Consider the following 18,403-nt stretch of genomic DNA (forward strand, 5'->3'; position numbering starts at 1 on the left):
CGATTATAAAGATAAAAAGTAAATGTTATATAGAAAAAAAAACTTTGTTGACAGTTTTAAGAACTGATTCAAACAAAATTTGTGGTTAAAAGAAAGAAGCATTTTATTTACATGTGCCACTGTACCTTAATTTAAAAATGTCCACGCTCAAGTAGGCTCAAGATTTTATTGTTCCCACAATTATAAGTGAAGCTTGTTGGCCTACCAATGCACCAATATTGAGGTTTCTGCATCAATATCGATGCAGAAACTATGTACTTTTGACCGAGTTATGAAGAAAACATCTGTTTCTAAACGACATTTTAATTACGTGGAAAAATCTGGAAATCAAACATTATTAAAGTACTTAGCCTATGATACATTTTTAAAATAATCGTGTACATAATTTCAAGGCGAATTTTCGAATAAGGTTTCACAGGTTATAAAGAAGTTGAATCATAGTAAGTAATATGGGTATAGAAAAATGAGACATGGAGATTTAAAGCTGGACAGTTATTTGTAACAACTCTAAAAAAGTTATGCACAAGAACAAAGAATATGTATTGAAAATTGTTGAAATATTTTTATTAAAATATGAATCTTTGGAAGCTTTTATGATTGAAATTGTATTTCATTAACATAATGATAAAATTTCATACAAATAGAAAATATCGTAAATTTTTTTCTTGTAAATGTATGTATATACACGTACACGTTATTTCTTATACATAGTTGAATTTTATTTTATAAACATCAATTTAAAGCCGTATATTCTTAGTCATTTTTCTTCTCACAGTTACTCTTGTTAAAATTGAGAGACAATAAGCCTTAGGCCTTGGTAGAGTAGTGTGTTATTAAGTGTTCAAATTGTTCTGGTGAATTCATTCAGGATTTTTATATACACATTCACCGGCAATCCATGTTGAAATTACTTTCAAACTTTCATCAAGAAGTACAATATCTGCATCTGCACCAAAATTTAAAACTCCTTTTTCATTTTCAATTCCAAGAGCTTGAGCTGGATGTAGCGTTGCAGCTTCTAAAGCTTCTACTGTACAGCAGTCTGAAAGAAAAGTGAATTAATGTAAGAAATACTTTCTAACACTTCCAGTATTAGTCTAGAAAAAAGTACATAAAAATTATTGAAATTATTTGCAGTCTTTAATTTAGGCGCATGAAACGATTTACAAAAGTTTTTCTCTTATAATAATGTAGAAAGGTATAAAAAGCTAACAAACGGAGCTAATTTTAAAAGTAGCTGTACACTAAATAAAAAGTCTATTGCACACTACCTAACTTTGAGAAGCAGATTATTCATTAACGTAGGATGTACCATAAACCAAAATTTTAAAAAGAATTATTCCACAAAATCATAAGAAAAAACTGTTAAAACTGACACTCTTTATACAACTTCTTAAGGTTGATAATCTTGATGAGGTTGTCACAAATCAAGTGACCTGTATCTTTTCATAAGCATTCACTTAGTTAATAAAATAGTATATAATATTGCCTGGCGAACCCACATTTTCTTGATATTGAAAAGCTCTTGATGTCTTATTTTAGTCCCTAGTTTTCTAATGAGACTTGAAGTATAATTTAGAAAATATTGCATTAAATCTTATCAAGATTAAAATGCCTTCTATTCACTTTGAGCGCAATTCCGAAATCGCGCCCCCACTGGACACTTTGAGAACGATTGGTCGTAATTAGAAAAGTTAATTACTATGAAATCAAGCTTTCAGCTCCATTCACCAGCTGGCCAACCCTCAAGTGTCGCTTCTCTACAAGCATACGGAGATCAATTCATAGTACTATCCTTTTCTAATCACAACCAATCGTTCTCAAAATGCCGGGTGGGAGAGCAATTTTGGAATTACGCTCAAAGCGAATAAGAGATCAAGTTCAACATATATTTTTCAGTGATTCGTTTGCAAAAAACTGCCTAGTTACATGGTTTAAAATTTTGTGAGATGATTCAGTTGATATTAACGTGTGATTCCTGCAAGTTTCATTCATGCTTAAAGTATTTTAATGTTGTGATGAGCCACCATAATGGAGAAAAAAAAGTTGTCCATAATGTTCGTGAGAAAAAGCATACAAATTTTCTCATAAGAACTATAAATTAATATAAAAAATCGAATAAACCCTTAAAATTTTTGGCTATTTTTTGCCAAGAATTTTAAACTTTAAGTATTACCGTAGCTTTATAGTTGCTTATCGTAATGTAATAAACTGTCAAGAAAATAAATCAAGTCGTGAAAATAATTTTTGAAATGATGGTCAGGTCCTAGTATCTACAATATAAAAAAAAAATTTTTCATGAATTTTTAGAACTCAATTTGCTACTTATTTTGCGATATCCTTATTGTTTACAGAAATATGGGCGTTTAAAGTTTTGGCTATTTTTCTAGCCACGAATTTCAAGTGGTAGTGAATGCATGGCGTTGCTGTCATTTGTATTAATATATATAAATATAGACTATATACAAGACTCTTCAGAAGTTTATTTTAGTAGTTAAAATAATTTTCTTAGGGTTGGTAAGGGGCTGGTAAACGTTAATCAAAAAATGAAATTTTTAAGAATTTCAATGATTTAGATTTATTAATCAATTTGTGATATTTCTATTATTTACATATATACAGGTATTAAAAAATTTAGATATATTTTTGCCAAAAATTTTAAATTATAAGTACTGCCATGGCTTTATAATCATTTGGAGTAATATAAGAAACTGCCAAGAAAATAAACTAGAATATCAAAATAATGTTTAAAGCGACAACCAAGGCCTGAATAAAAAATTTTTTTTTTAAACATAAAATATTTTTTTATCAATTTTAATTATTGATATGAAACATCTTATGGTGGGCAGTGAACAGCCACATGAGGGGACCTGTGCAACGAAAAATCTGGTCCCCTCCTCCGTTGCTGTTCATCCCACCACTAAGCACTCCTTTCTCTCTCACTCTAAATATATACATGCAGTAGAACTTGAATATCTACATATCCGTATGTACGGTAACAATATAACTATTGATATGTAGATAGAGCGTTTTTTATATTTAAATATAGTATTGTGTACTAACTGTATATTACTTATACATAGTTGTATAGAAGTATATATATCGAATAGTGGGGCTTCACCCCCATGCGCGCTCCACGCGCCAATCCCCTACTGTTCTAACTTAAAAATAGAGTCTTTAAATTTCATCTGTTAGTGGGGAGAGGTTGGTGCCCAGAATTTCGTGAGGAAAAAGGGTTTTTGATCTGCATCGTTAAGCATTAGTTATGCATTTATCAGTAACTTTCCACATCACCCAGAAGGTGCTATTGTGGTACGTTGAGAGTTTTTTTTAGAACTCTCCGTTATGTTTAGAGAAAGAATGTAAACATTTTTTTTTTAATGATTAATTTATAAACGACGAAAAGTTTTAATAACTTTAACCACATGTACATTATTTAAATTTTATATAACAAATTACAATTTAATTTAAAATAAAACTAAATATTTTTGAAATTTTTAAAAATGAACAATATAAAAGTTAGCGTACAAGGGGACAGAAATTGTTTATTCAGAACTTTTTCTTATTTTCTGTATAGTGACAAATTTTTCCCCATAAAAGCTCGTTCATTAGTAATCAATAATTTTGTAAATAAATGGCAGGATTATTATGAATTTATCGTAGGAAACGATTATTATCAAAATGTAAAAAATAGTGATAAATATATTAACATAATGTCTTATGGTACTAATATAGAAATTAAAAGTTTTTCAGATGTATTTAATGTTTACGTGACAGTTAATTTCTCAAACAACGTTATTCAAACATATTGAAATTCAAATAGTAATCTTAAACTAAAAATTAATCATAAAAGGAAAAATATAATAAAAAATATTGCAATTGGTCGATTAAACATTGCATTCCCTTATTTTTAAAAATAATTTTGAAAATCTTTCATCGTTAGAACGAATATTAATTTCTAATTTTTAAATTTTCCATAAAAATAAAGATTTAATAGATTGTTCAAGTATGATTTTTCTATTACCGTTTTTTATCACTGGGAGAATCTGACGAAAATTACCTCCTTAATTAATTAATTCACTTCCAAAATATTTTTCAGATTTTTCAGTATTAAATAAATCTCTTAACGTTCTGTCTACTATTTCCGATGCTCTTTTTGGAATCATTAAAGCCTCATTCCAAATAATTAGATCAACTTCTTCTAATTTTTTGTTATCTGACTCGAATTCTAAAAATGCACTCTCCATATTATTAAGATCTAAAGGAAGTCTCAAAATTCTATGACTGGTCATCCCCTGTAGAAGACAAAATTGATGCTATGCCAGTCCATGCCATTGACATGATTTTTTTATTTTGAGAAATAAAAAAATAAGTTAACGTTTTATGTTAATAAGTTTTTTCTGACCCTCTAAGACCATCTATGAAGAAAGTATTATTTTTTTGTTCGCCTATAATATAAAATCTAATTTTCTGGTCATTATTCAAACTTTTGTATACTGAGTTAAACATTTCTTTACTGAAACGTATTTCATCATCTATATCTTCTTTTTCACTTTCAATTTTTTTTTGTGTAGCGAAAATTAAAGCATCCACATGATTTATCTTCTGATTCTTTTGGTTAATATCTAAAAAAGCTGAATTATCTTTATTATTAGGCAAACCCTTCGTAAAAAATTCTTTGCATTTATTCCATATTTTGTCACCTTAAACGTTTTTTAAAGTTAAAAACCAAGCAAAAAATTGTCCTAATTGATATGGGAACATAACAGCAATTGCTTCTTTAAAAATATCATAGATTTTTTCATCACTGTCTATTAAACCCATTGCAATTTCAGTATCTTTAAAAGTTTCATAAGTTATTCCTTTATATGTTCTGATGTCTTTGAACGATGTCAAACCTGTTACTATATTTAATACAATAACTAATCAACCAATTGCAATATTTTTTATTATATTTTCCCTTTATGATTAATTTTTAGTTTAAGAGTACTATTTAAATTTCCATATGTTTGAATATCGTTGTTCGAGAAATTAACTATAACGTAAACATTGAATAAATCTGAGAAGCTTTTAATTCTTATACTCGTACCATAAGACATTATGTTAATATATTTATCACTATTTTTTACATTTTGATAATAATCGTTTCCTACTATAAATTCATAATAATTCTGCCATTTATTTACAACATTATTGATTACTAATAAACGAGCTCTCATGTGGAAATCTTTGTCGCTATACAGAAAATAAGAAAAAGTTCTGAATAAACAATTTCCGTCTACTTTTACGCTAACTTTTGTATTGTTCATTTTTAAAAATTTCAAAAATATTTAGTTTAATTTTAAATTAAATTTTAATAGTACAAAGTACAAACGATTTTTCTAATTTACAGTGTGGAATACTGTGGAGTAATTATTTCCAAATTTGGCATTGAATCTGAAAATAAAAAATTCTTTTTAACCACTTATATAAATTGATAAAATGTAGAATGCATAATAGTCACAAAAATAATATTAAGTATATGTTATATAAAATTTAAATAATGTATATGTGATTAAAGTGATTAAAACTTTTCGTCGTTTATAAATGAATCATTAAAAAAGTTATACATACCTTTTTTCTCTAAACATAACAGAGAATTCTAAAAAAAACTCTCAACGTACCACAATAGTACCTTCTGGGTGGTGTGAAAATTTACTGATAAATGTATAACTAATGCTTAACGATGTAGATCAAAAACTCTTTTTCTTCACGAAATTCTGGGCACCAACCTCTCCCCACGAACAGATAAAATTTAAAGACTCTCCTTTTAAGTTAGAACAGTAGGAGTTTGGCGTGCAGAGCGCGCAGGGGGGCGAAGCCCTACTAGTATGAACATATGTAATTAAATATCATATATTTTATGCATATAGCGTATACATATATTTATATGTAAGAATACAAATGAGCATATATGATATAAATATATTTCTGTTGAAAATAATTTTCAAATTTTTCTGACTCCGAGAGTCGAACTTCCAAACTTTTGATTGGTAGTCAGGGACCTTATTCATTATGCTACGCATCACGCAGACCTAATTTATGTTCTTGTTACTTATGGATACCAACCGAGAAACTTCTGAATTAGAAAATTGATCGATAATTCAGCGTTTTTTATATAATATGTAATTTAGCGTACTAATTGCGAATAAAATGGTTATAACTATTTTCAAGTGGTCAAATAAAGTTAAAATTGTGTTTAAAAGTTCGTTTTGCTCATATCTGATAACGGTTTGAGATGCAAAAAAAATAAAAATACCAGCGTGTAGGGCGAAAATTTTGCATCAATGAGCACTTTTTTTTGTTTTGACAAGCACAAAATATTGAGAAAAAAAAAGAGTAATGCAGTTTGGCAGTACCTGTAAGAGTAAGTGAGATAGAAAGAGCCATTTATCATCTCATGTCGCGCACTCTCTCTCTCTTTCTCTATTTTACTCATACACGTATACCTATAGGCGCTTTTCATTGCTTTTGTCAATATTTTGCGCTTATAGAAAATGACAAATTTATTTTAAAATTAGTATTATTTTTTTATCATTTTTTAAAAATTGGTTCTTGGCGAACAACATTATTTCAAAGTATAAAAATGTCACCATAATTCAAAGTTTTTCCGGGATCTTGCAATTCTGTTCATGTAACTCCTGCATGTTAACCCATTTTTAGTAAAGAGCCAACAAAGCTTTTGTACGTTCACAATTATGCAAGACAGAGAGGAGAGAGATAGAGAAAGTAATACACACGAACGTAATGTTAAACATATGTATGTATCTATGTGTTGGTTGGTAGTTTAAATAAGTACTCTTTGCCGTGCACTATTGTTCTTTCTCGTTCTCTCTGTTTATGTATTCATGAATAAAAAAAATTTTAACACAATTTATTATTTGCTTTTTCCTAACCTATCAATTTTCACTGATAAAAACACATATTCATTAAAAAAACTATCTTTTCAATATAAAAATATGAAATCAACATTATTTACGGTAAAAAAAATAAATGTTTTTTCATCATAGACAAATAAATATTACCGATATAAATCACGTATTCCTTGATGTTTCACATCTGTCGGGGGTCCCGAGACCCACACCTGTTTTTTTTTTTTTAAATTAAGTACTTATTTTGCGATATCCTTGTTGTACCTTGAGATACGGGCGTTTAATGTTTCAGCATTTTAGTATCCGTGAATTTCAAATTTATGGTGAATTCATGGCTTTGACTTGTTTCATATGAAAGACTATCCAGAAGATTATTTGTGCTGTTAAACTGATTCTTTAAGCGTTGGCTATGGGCCAGTAAACGTAAAAAAAAAAATTTATTTTTTGTAACTTCTAAGGATTTGAAATTATTGCTCGTTTCGCGATATCACCATTACTTACAGAAATATAGGCATATAAAGTTAATGTTTAGTCGAAACGACTAAAATTCGTAGGCCGCCTCGTGAGTGGTGGAGGATCAACCTCACAGCACGCCGAAAGTGGTAGCACACCGAGTTCACAGAGAATTCATCACATATTCACACATGTAAGCGCCGGTCAATTTCTTTCTTACCTTCATACTTTTTCTCCTTTTGTTTCAGTCGGTACATTTAATCGGTCTCGCACCAACTGCTATTATATCTCTCTCTCTATTCTCTCATTAGCTAGAAATTTCTCTCCTTCTCTATACTGCACCTACATCTCCATCTCTTTTTCTCTTATTAAATGTCCTCGGGTCATAGGTTTTTCCCCCTTTCTTAATTGCTTATATCATTCTCTCTCTCTCTCTCTCTCTCTCTTTTATGGCTTTTCACGTAAGGTGTAAGGGATTGACGGGTCCTGACGACTGTAGCGGGTGGGAGAATTAAAAGGGAAGGAGGGTTTTGCCACTACTTTGGGTGAGCGCGCCGGGTCAGTTCCGAACCATCTGCACTGAAAATGAAATTGTGCATCCTCCGCCACAGCACGTGCAAAAATCACACAAAATACCCTAATACTTTTTATCTCAGTCACTTGTGCAGCAGTCGCACAAGTCAGGGGAGCTCACATTCCAGATTTGTACGTCAGTGGCACTCGCATCTTAAGGCGTCTGCTACTCATGCCTTCTATGCATCAGATGCTTCTTGTCTCTTGTGAGCAGTGCAATCAGAGCGTGAACCTTGTTATTTATCTAGGCTGATCAATCAATTATCTGTTAAATTGTGCGTTACACCATGCACTATACTTTTATGCGTAAGCGTGTTATGAATTTATACCGATTTTTCTTAATGCGTAAGGTAAAGTACACTATATTCGGACAAAAGTTTTGTACAGACCTATATCCGGACAGCAGCGATTATTACATAATTTTTTTACAATTTATGAATGAAAAAATTTATTTGTAATCTATAGAATCGAATTGATTTAGGATAGTTACAACATATGTCGTATTAATTTGATAATTCATTAAAAGAAATGTTTTTTCTTGCAAATCAAGGTTTTTTGTGTTTGGCTGCTGTCCGGAAATTAGATACTACGGTTCAAACTGTACCCCATATTCGGACACACATAATCCAGCAATTCACTAGCTTACAAGTGCAAAGAAATAGTATACAATGTAGTAAAATATAATAATAATTTGTTTTTTGCATTTGTTTAACAAATTAAAGCCATTAAAGTAAAATATAACTGTATATAAAGATCTGCCATTACCTCATTTTCTCAATATTCACGGCTGTCTATGGTCCCTACGTCGTAACGGGACCTATATTTGGACTATTTAGAAATGCATTGTCCGAATATAGGGGTTTTGAGACTAAATCTTTAAAACTATTTTAAACAATGATCACACGGTCACAAAGAACTTTTTTTTTTCAAGTGACAGAAAAATTACTTTATTATCTATATCTCAACCGTCTTTTTCGTAAAAACAGCTTATTTCTTTGTGAAGTTAGAAATAGTGGATTACCTAAAATTGTGTGTCCGAATAGAGGGTACTTTACCTTATATTGTTATGTAGCTTTCTTGAAATACCCCATGACTAGCGTTGCTGCTGCACCATGCAGTTTGCTCAACACGTGCACCATACGACTTGTGCAGCTTCTGCCCAAGTCTCGCGCAGCAACAGCACTAGTCTTAGGCCTCTTCTGCTTTAGTGTGAGCGAGGTAACAACTGCCCTACCTCTAGTTGAGCAGGTACACTATTTCATTTTCAGTGTGTCTATACAGAGCGGTCTACAGTTGTCAACTGCGATCTCGAGTGTCTGGCATAGTTGGCATATTCGTCCTTTTGGCTTCTACATTTTTTCTCATCATCATCACGCACACGGGCATCTGGGTGTCACCTTTTCTGGGTTAATTTCTCTCATGCTTTCCTTCACTTAATCATCATCGTCATCTGCATCATCTTTGAGGAGCTCGGCGTGTTGCGAGTAAAGCATGGCGAAAATCTGCTTCACGGACCATGCGACGTTTGTCGATTCGTGAGTTTTTCGAGACACGTGCGAACGCGCACGTATACGTTTTCTATACACATACATACGTACACACTCTTCATTCCAGGAAATTTTATCTCGAAATTATAGTTCAACCTCACTCGTTTGTATTTTCGTTAATTTTTCTTCTCTTGGATCTTTCTCTTCGGAGTTTTTCCATTCAGCCACAAAATGTATCTTTATTCGTGGCTCATAATCAGTGCATTTTTTATTTATTTTACCCAGTTCATTCTCATCCTCTGTTCAGATAAATTTATTAAAATTTTTGTTTTTTGTGTGGATTTTCATTTTTTGTTTGTCAATTGAGTAGTTTTTTTGTGCCGCAATCTCTCGTAAACTTATAATTAATAAACTAGTTGACTTCGTCGAAATAAATGCAGCCAACAGGGCAGCAACACTCTTGTTACATTTCAGTTAAGGTTATTTCTTTAGCCAAGAGTTTTGAATTTTTAGTGATGCCATGGCTTTGTAGTTCATCCTTGTGATTTATCAGCAGTCAAAAAAATCGGTTACTAGGTAAAGGGGATCAGAAATGAATAGTGTTTATCGGTCAGGTTTCGTTAAAAAACTAATTGAGCGAGCTAGCATTGTTGGTGAGTATCTCAATCAATCCAACTGTTATGCAGTATCACATGATTTAAAAAAATTTGTCTGGTGAGTGATCATTCGTGGTAAGTAATCTGTTTTTTTAGTATTCCTGAAAAAAAAAAAAAAAAAGAATTTGGAGATAAAGCATTGACAATAAATAATTTAACTGCGACAAGTAGTATTCCAAGGAAAAATTTATTACTGGTAGAGCAGTTATCTATAATGATTGACCAAAATATTTATTAGTAGTGCTCAGTAAAAAAAATTAAATAATCAGGTAATTTAACTATTTGTAAGTATTGTTGGATGAAGGAAAATTTTTCTCTGGCAAGTAAGTATAATCAATAACTATCCTAACTTTTTTAGTGTGAATGAATATTTAAATAATAACTAAGCGAGCTAGCCTTGATAATATACAGCAAACAACGTAGCTGTATTGTTTGAAAAAAATCGAATTACTGAACGAGCAAATGTCAACGTTAAGTATCTTAACAACTTTTACTGTACTGTTTGATGAAAAAATTTATTATTAGCGTGAGTAAGCATCTGCAAATGAGTAACAAAACTGCTGTGTAGTATTGTTAAACTAGAAAACTGATTATTACATTAGTAAATATCAGAAAAAGTTAACTATCTGTTTTCTCATATTGTTTGAAAAAAAAGTTCGCAGTCAAGTATTTATTACTACGCATACTTATATATTTTTTATTACTTAATACTGTTTACAAGTTTGGATAGTTATCGATGTTTTTCGCTTGAATACTGTTTTTTTTTTTTTTAATTACACAATTACTAATGAATAATTTTGTTACTAATTACCAACGCTTATTCGCCAAGTAATCTAATTTTGTTTATAATAAAAAACTTTTTGTTATACATCGCTAATGCCTGCTTATCTATTATTTGATTTTTTCTTTAACACAACTTATAACACAGGTTGGTTGCTATAACGGAGGTTTGCTTTCCCAGTAATTAATTTTTCTACAAAATACTACTCGTAATTATGCTAGGTTACTTACTGTCAATGCTGGCTCGACAAAAATAGAATGTTTATATGTAAAAATATTAATAAACTGTCAGATTTCTTAACACAAATGATAGATCGCCCAACAAATTTTTTTATAAAACAATATTATAACACAGTTAGGTCAATTATTGCCAATGTTTGCTTACCAAATAAAATTATTTTCTATTATCAAAAAATACTAATACGTAGTTTGGTTACACATCATCGTCGGTTGCACGCGCAATATACGTTGTATATGTCTCTAGTGTGAGTGTTTGTTTGGCACACGCATGAGCAATGAATTTGCAGTATATTTTATAGGCGTATGCCTGCCGATGGAACGATAAGTGTATAATGTGTAATGTCCAGAAACTAAAGTGAGAGAGCAGAATCAAGCGTGCGTGTATGGTACCCTGTGCGTTAAGCTAGAATAAGAGTATATATCTAAATTGTTACGCGAGCATCAGATAGCGCACGATGTATGATTGAAGGCTCTTTCTACACAGAGACAGAGTATCTGGCATGTAACTTAACATTTTATTTCTTTAGATTAGGAGGGAGCAGTATGATCCACGCTTAAATACTGTATTAATAATTTATATATATTTGTGTGTATTCAGGATTGAACTAATTTTAATTGTACATATTTTTTTTATTTCATCAAATTTTATACTTGCATTGTAATGTTCAAAGCATTTTCTAGCAAATCAGTATTATTATACTTATAGTTACACTTTAATTTCAAGTCTAAATTCCCGTGCTAAATTTTATAATACGGAAAGACGCGTTTTTTCTTAGTTCAAGGAATCTTTAGCTTTCATATTCTTGATGATAAGATTCCTTTGCGAAGATGAACTATTACCTGTAATTTTATCTTTATAATTGCTTCTAAATTATGTTACTTGTATTACTTATACTACTGATATGAACATGGTTCTTTTACTTATCAGCCCTGCGAGGCAGCTTTATCGATATTATTATTCAGTCTCCACACAACTTGCTTTGCGAGCGCTTCTCGCTCTGCTCACAACTAAATACAATTGCAGTACTTGCGTAACTCATTGCTATGCTGGGGCTTAGACGCATTGCTGAACCCATTTATTATTGCTAATATTAATTATCTAGCTCTAAAAAATCAATTTATTAACTAAATGAACTTCCCAGATAGTTTAAACTATCACTACGAACGACTACGAAGCTGTGACATTACTTAAAATACGATATTTTTGACTTAAGAAATAGCCGGAACTTTAACACTCGTATTTTCGTCGATAATGGTAATATTGCGAAGGAAGCAGTAATTTTGTTTCAATAAAATGCAAAAATAACATTTTTTTCAATTTATGGATACTAGTTCTAAAACATCGATTTAAAAATTAGCTTAGCAACAAAAATAACCTTCCAGATAGTACCCTATACTACTAGGATTAACTGCAGTGCCACAGCATTACTAGGAATTTCAAATTGTTAGCTAATGAAGCAGCCTCAACTTCATACGTGTTACGTAGAATTCTCATACCTTAGAGTGCTTAATAACATACAAGACAATTAAACAAAATCGATCACTTCATTATTACATTCACTTGAGAGAAGGCGCTTGATGGTCCCGATTTACTTATCACGACCACACTTCTTCTAGTCCCCGAATTTTAGAGTCTCCAAGCCACTGCTGCTGGCCTTGTTATGCTTTTTTCTTCTACTCGTCCTCCATTCTTCTACTAATAAGCCGTGTCTCCTCCCATACACTATGTGCCATACTGTACGTGATACGTCCAAGGCCACTACGTCGTCATCCTCGATGGCGTTCTTTTTTTACCACCTCGAGTATGATTTTTTAAGTAGTATTTGTGTTATGTTATTCGTGTTGTAATTTATACTTATCATTTTTTTAAATAAATGAGGTATTTTTATGTCCATCCACATCTTTTTTATTAAGTAAAATTTTTTTTTGTTGGGCCGTGAACAGCTACGTAAGAGGAAATGCGTAACAAAAAAACTTAGCCACCCATCCTTAGGCCCAAGCGCTCCATCTCTCTCTTACACAGCGCGAGCCACACTCTACTGTCTACGGTTCCGTCTCTCATTCTCTCGCATGTACGCCGCTTGCTCCGTTTCCCTCACGCTGGTACTATATCTGTACATGTTTACATATTTTATAGGTATGTTCGTATGTATGTTTCAACGCTACGACTAAACGCTAAACTGATGCGCTTGCTGAAGCTGAGGTCTAGGTAAGGAGAAAAGAGAAAAGAAGAGAAAAACAACAGCAACCTATACTAGAGGCAAAGTATACGTATGTATTTTGTATACATATATACGTGTCGCACGTCCCGCTCATTACATACATGTTCATATGCATACATATATATAGAAAAAAAGATGCATAAGGTATTAAATATGTATAATATGACAACATTACACTTGAAAACGGGAAAAAACGCTGTATATCGAAATGGAAGCAAGATTTGCCAAAAAATACCAATTTTACGGGTTTCCTAGAAAAGAACTACATAATCGAGGTGCACAAATATAGAAGAGTTAGAAGGACTATGCACAAACATAACCTAAGTTATTTCCTTTTTCTACTGTATCTTAAAAAAAACGGGTGAAAACAAATTTTCTTTTGTATGCCGTATTTGCAAAATTAATATAGACATTTATAAAATCTTCAAAATATTTTTGTCACGACATAACTTCTCGAAATTTGAAAAACTGTCATATCTTGAAAGGAAAGCCAGATAGGCCAAAAATAATTCCACGGATAGAAAATAATTATTGAGGAGTAAAAATATAAGTTACACCGATTCATTCAAACAATCGCAATAATTCTGAAAATAATGAGTCATACCTTAAAAGCAAAGCTACATTCTACATATCCTAGCTATAAATTGGTTTACATTCTATTCTCTATCATGTATTAGAAGAATGATTGTCGAGTGACCAAAACCTGTATTCTTATTATTAATTTTGAGATTAGTAGAAATAAGTTATAAGTACAGGTAAATTTTAATATTAAATTATAATTAATTATAGAAAACAAATTAAATGAAAAATTACAACTTTACAATAGAAAATAGCTATATGTCTATTGTGCTCCTTAATCTCAATCATCTAAAGTGGATTATTTTACTTTCATGGCAGCCAAAATTAAAAAAATTTGTCGGGTACAATGATTCCAGTAAGAACTGATTGTACATGTATGATATTGTAACATCGGTGGATCCACATTAATTTTTTTTTCCCTTGCTTCAAAACTTTCCGTGCTGATTTTAGAACACTAAACGCAAGGGCCAATGTGCATCTGAAAAGAGGTGAATCACCTACAAGATTGCTCGTAGCTAAGGTACTACGCCCATGCACGACTCACATACATGCACGCTGGCCCATGCTGACCGGAAAGGAATCAAATGAAATACTTTTCAAAGCGTGAAATAATAAAATAACTTTAAAGAACCAACAGATGCAAAAGGTTAACTGGGAACAGCTGCGCTGAGGTTTAATATTAGATATTAGTATATATAGATTGAGTTTAAAAGACGCGATGTTAAAAACTAGGATAACTTAGAGTTAAAATCCATAGACTAAGCGAGAATATTAGCAAATGCTAGAATTATTACATATGGCTAATACAACCTGTACACGCTACACCATTAGCCAGCAACAATATTACATAAACCTACGAAAGCAATCTTATTGACTTTCAAAGAATAATCCAATTTTTACCATTCATGGTTTACTGTACAACCCTTTTGTATCGCGTTAACAATTTCATAAACATACTGCAATAGTCCTAATTGTAATCTTGTTAAAAACTGTCACTGTTTCAAATGTTTAGAAAAACGGAGAAGTCATGACACTTCCCCCTTTTCCTGACACAGAGATGTCGAGAGAGAGTCCGCACTCTTGCCCTCAACATGGGTAACGGAATTTCCGATTCCCCAAGGCACCCTGAGTCGACTTCCTCTCCTACGACAAGCAGAGAAAACCATAGTTGACCAAATGCTACTAACATTTTGAAATACATTTAAAACTAACGATGAATGGAAATTATTGGTAAATCTGAGTAAGTTAACAATATAATAGTTCGCGACGAGCACCCCACTACTGTTTCTATAGATATACGTGTTTTAACCACAGAAACCGCTGTTGTTAATTAATCATTCATGATTATTTATTAGTCCAATCAATGCTCACGTGTACAGGTATAACTAGCGGAAAATCTAGCAATTATTATAGTTATTAATATCTTAAATTAACTACTGCTAAGATTATTATTAATACCACGAGGTACTGAACATCTATTCAATCAAACCTAAATATTAAGCGATTTTCACCGCTCTTTTTGCATTGGGCTCGATTGAATGGGTGAACAATGTTTACTATTCGTTAATAATGATAATACCACAACTTAACGTTAATATTAAGTTATGATAAAATCTTGTAACTTTTTGATGTAAAAGAGAAAGGAAAGGCATGAGTAATTGAATCACCTTCCCTTCTCTTGACGCATAGAGGAGAACAAGCCCGATGTGGGATGTGCCAATTTCTGAGTGGCTAAACTAGAGCAGTTCTAGCCAACTAGATTTTCGGCTATTGTCTTTTCTTAAAAATTTTCCCCCGGCAAGTTTTCCTCCGTTTTTCGAGCCAGCGCGTGACCGAGGTCCGCTTCTCGCAATAAAAAGGCTCGGAGGCCCAGAGGAAAATCAGTTCGGAGTTCGACTCGACTCGACTCGGCTCGACGATAGCCCTTCAAAGTAGACTGAGTAGTAAGAGTCCGCTTCTGCTACAACCCAGTCTACTGCGAAGCGAGGTACAGTCACAGTTTAATTTCACCCTCGAACGGTTGACTAGGTAGCTAGAGTCCGCCTCTACTATCTCACGGTCCTCCACGAGTGTGGTTTCAAATCTTTGATCTCGGACACCCCGCACTGGTTCGCTCCGCTATGTATTTTAAACCAGAAATAAAAGTAAGTCAAATTGTAATACTAAAGTAAAAGTCTTTTTTCCTTTTTTTTCTCTCGGTTTCAAACGCGAACGTGTTTTTGTTAGAGTTTGAAATTCGGTATCGGTAAATACCACGTTACGAGATTAAATGGACAAATTAGTCTTCACGTTAAGTCTAGGACAATCACATTTACTCCAGATGGTACTGGTGGATCCTAGACCGGTCGCGAACTTAAACCGTTTTGCTCCCTTGCGTAACCTCTAGAGTGTAACTAACTACCTTTGCTTGTTACGGTACTGGTAACCTCTAGATCGCGAACGGGATACGGTTCGACACATCACACCAGGTATCCTCGATAAATCTGAGGCGCGCCGCGAACGAGTGCATCGCATTATTGCTCGACAACCGTGTCAATTTAATCAAAACGGTTAATCAAAACGGCCGTTCTCGCTCCCTTTCGAATACTCGAATAGAAAAATAACTCCCCTTTAGCCCCATGTCCCACCTACGCGCCCAGTGCGAGTCCCGAGTTATTAAGCGAAAGCTTAGGCTCAAATAATACGTTGCGCCGACGTAACAATATCATATCACCTGCACAAATGAAAAATTTTAAATAAAAGGAATTTTTGTCCCACGTAACTGGACTAAAGTACCTTGTCAGGCACTATGGTGAAAATCTTTATTTCATTCTGCATACCAAGACTAACAATTTGTACATATATTAATACATGTATCATAGCAAACATGGAAGTACATAGAATGCGCGAATCACATGTAACATAAGTAAATGTATTTTATGCACGCTCGTGCTCAAATATGTAATAATAATAAAATTGTTACTATTTTAAAGTTGGATTCTTAAAGACCTATTGAAATAAGGTGCACTCTAATTTTCTCAGTTTCTGTTGTACCATGTTTAATAACATTTTAGTTGGAAGTTTCACTTCGGTCGGGGGTCTCGAGACCCACACCTGGTTTGTTTGTTTGATTTTTTTTTTTTTTTTTTTTTAGGTGTTGATTAGGATTCAACTAGCTCTCATATTATACATATGGTCTGTGTTTGCGATTTCTTCTTCTACACAATAATTCGATAGATATGCCCTTGTGGGTCTTAAACTTACTCTATAATTATTTGACTACAATTCATCAGTCTTATCCTAACTTGATATAGAATTACATATTCATGATCTATATACATGTATATATATGGGTCAATCTTTCACAACGGGAGACCTCCTCTATCCTTAATTTTATAGGGTCAAAAAAATTAATTTTCGGTTCAAAATTTACGTTTTCAACTCAAGTTTTATTTTCCGATTGGCGCCAGTCAATTAATGATTACGTAAATTTAATATGGCGCCCACAATCCAAAAGTTGCTAAGAAATCATTTTTTTAAATGGGAGATTCCTTCTGTCCTAAATATTATCATGTAAAAAAAATTAATTTTGAGCTCAAAATTTTGAATTCTAGTTTTATTTACCGAGTGGCGCCTATCGATTTCCGATTCTGTAAGACCAATATGGCACCCACAACCTGGGAGTCACTAAAAGATTACTCGTTTTCTGCGAATGACCTCACTCTACCCTAAACTCGATTGTGTCAAAAAAATTTAATTTTAGGCTCAAAGTTTGAGTTTTGAATTTAAGTTTTATTTGCCGAGTGGTGCCTATCAATTTATGATTACGTAAATTCAATATGGCACCCACAATCCGGAAGTTGCTAAAAAATAATTTTTTTTGTGGGAGATTTCCTTTGTCCTAAATATTATCGTGTTTAAAAAATTAAATTTGGTCTTAAAACTTAGGATCGTCCCTTAAGTTTCATTGGCTGAGTGGCGCCTATTCGTTACTGATTTCAAAAATCCAATACGGTGCCAGCAATCTGGAAATTGCAAAAAATGACTATAAAAGTTAGCTAAGCTTAAGTTACTTTATTTAAGCGAAAACTTATTTATCAGAATGATCTAATAGCGTGGTGGCAATTTGCAATTTAGGTACATGGTTCTGAAACAATTATTTTTTTATTAATTATAAACTGTTTGACAGAAAATTTTTCTGTGGTTCAAGTATCCTATTTATTTAATTAAATTTATTTATTCATTTAAATGAAATACTTGATTTAAAGAAAAAATTTTCGTCATACATTTTATAGTAAATAAAAAAATTAATTTTTCAGCATCTATGTATCTAAATTGCCACCTCGCTAAGACTACACTTTAGATCGGTGTCGTATCATCCCTGCCTATCATTCACTATTGTACTTTGAGTTTCTTTTGCCAGTGTCAAGACCTTAGATTTATGCTATATTCCTAGTTCTTGTTGACATACTGCAAAGTATACGTATACTTACAAAGTTATGCACTGAAATGTTGTGCGATAT

At 32.3% G+C, this 18,403-nt stretch overlaps 1 protein-coding gene across 1 annotated transcript in view; it reads right to left on the bottom strand.

Moving 5' to 3' along the window:
- Positions 1–688: 688 nt before the first annotated feature.
- LOC106644453 (N-acetylglucosamine-6-phosphate deacetylase) overlaps positions 689–18,403 on the bottom strand; it is an 86,703-nt gene continuing 68,988 nt past the window's right edge. Inside the window, exon 7 of the mRNA XM_089596413.1 lies at positions 689–1,042. Coding sequence (XP_089452539.1) covers positions 861–1,042 — 182 coding nt within the window. The 3' untranslated portion in view covers positions 689–860. The remainder of the gene's footprint in view (positions 1,043–18,403) is intronic.

Source organism: Copidosoma floridanum, unplaced genomic scaffold, assembly GCF_036245765.1.
Source record: "Copidosoma floridanum isolate Cflo_tuat_1 unplaced genomic scaffold, Cflo_Japanese_pri ptg000030l, whole genome shotgun sequence".
Lineage (NCBI taxonomy): Eukaryota > Metazoa > Arthropoda > Insecta > Hymenoptera > Encyrtidae > Copidosoma > Copidosoma floridanum.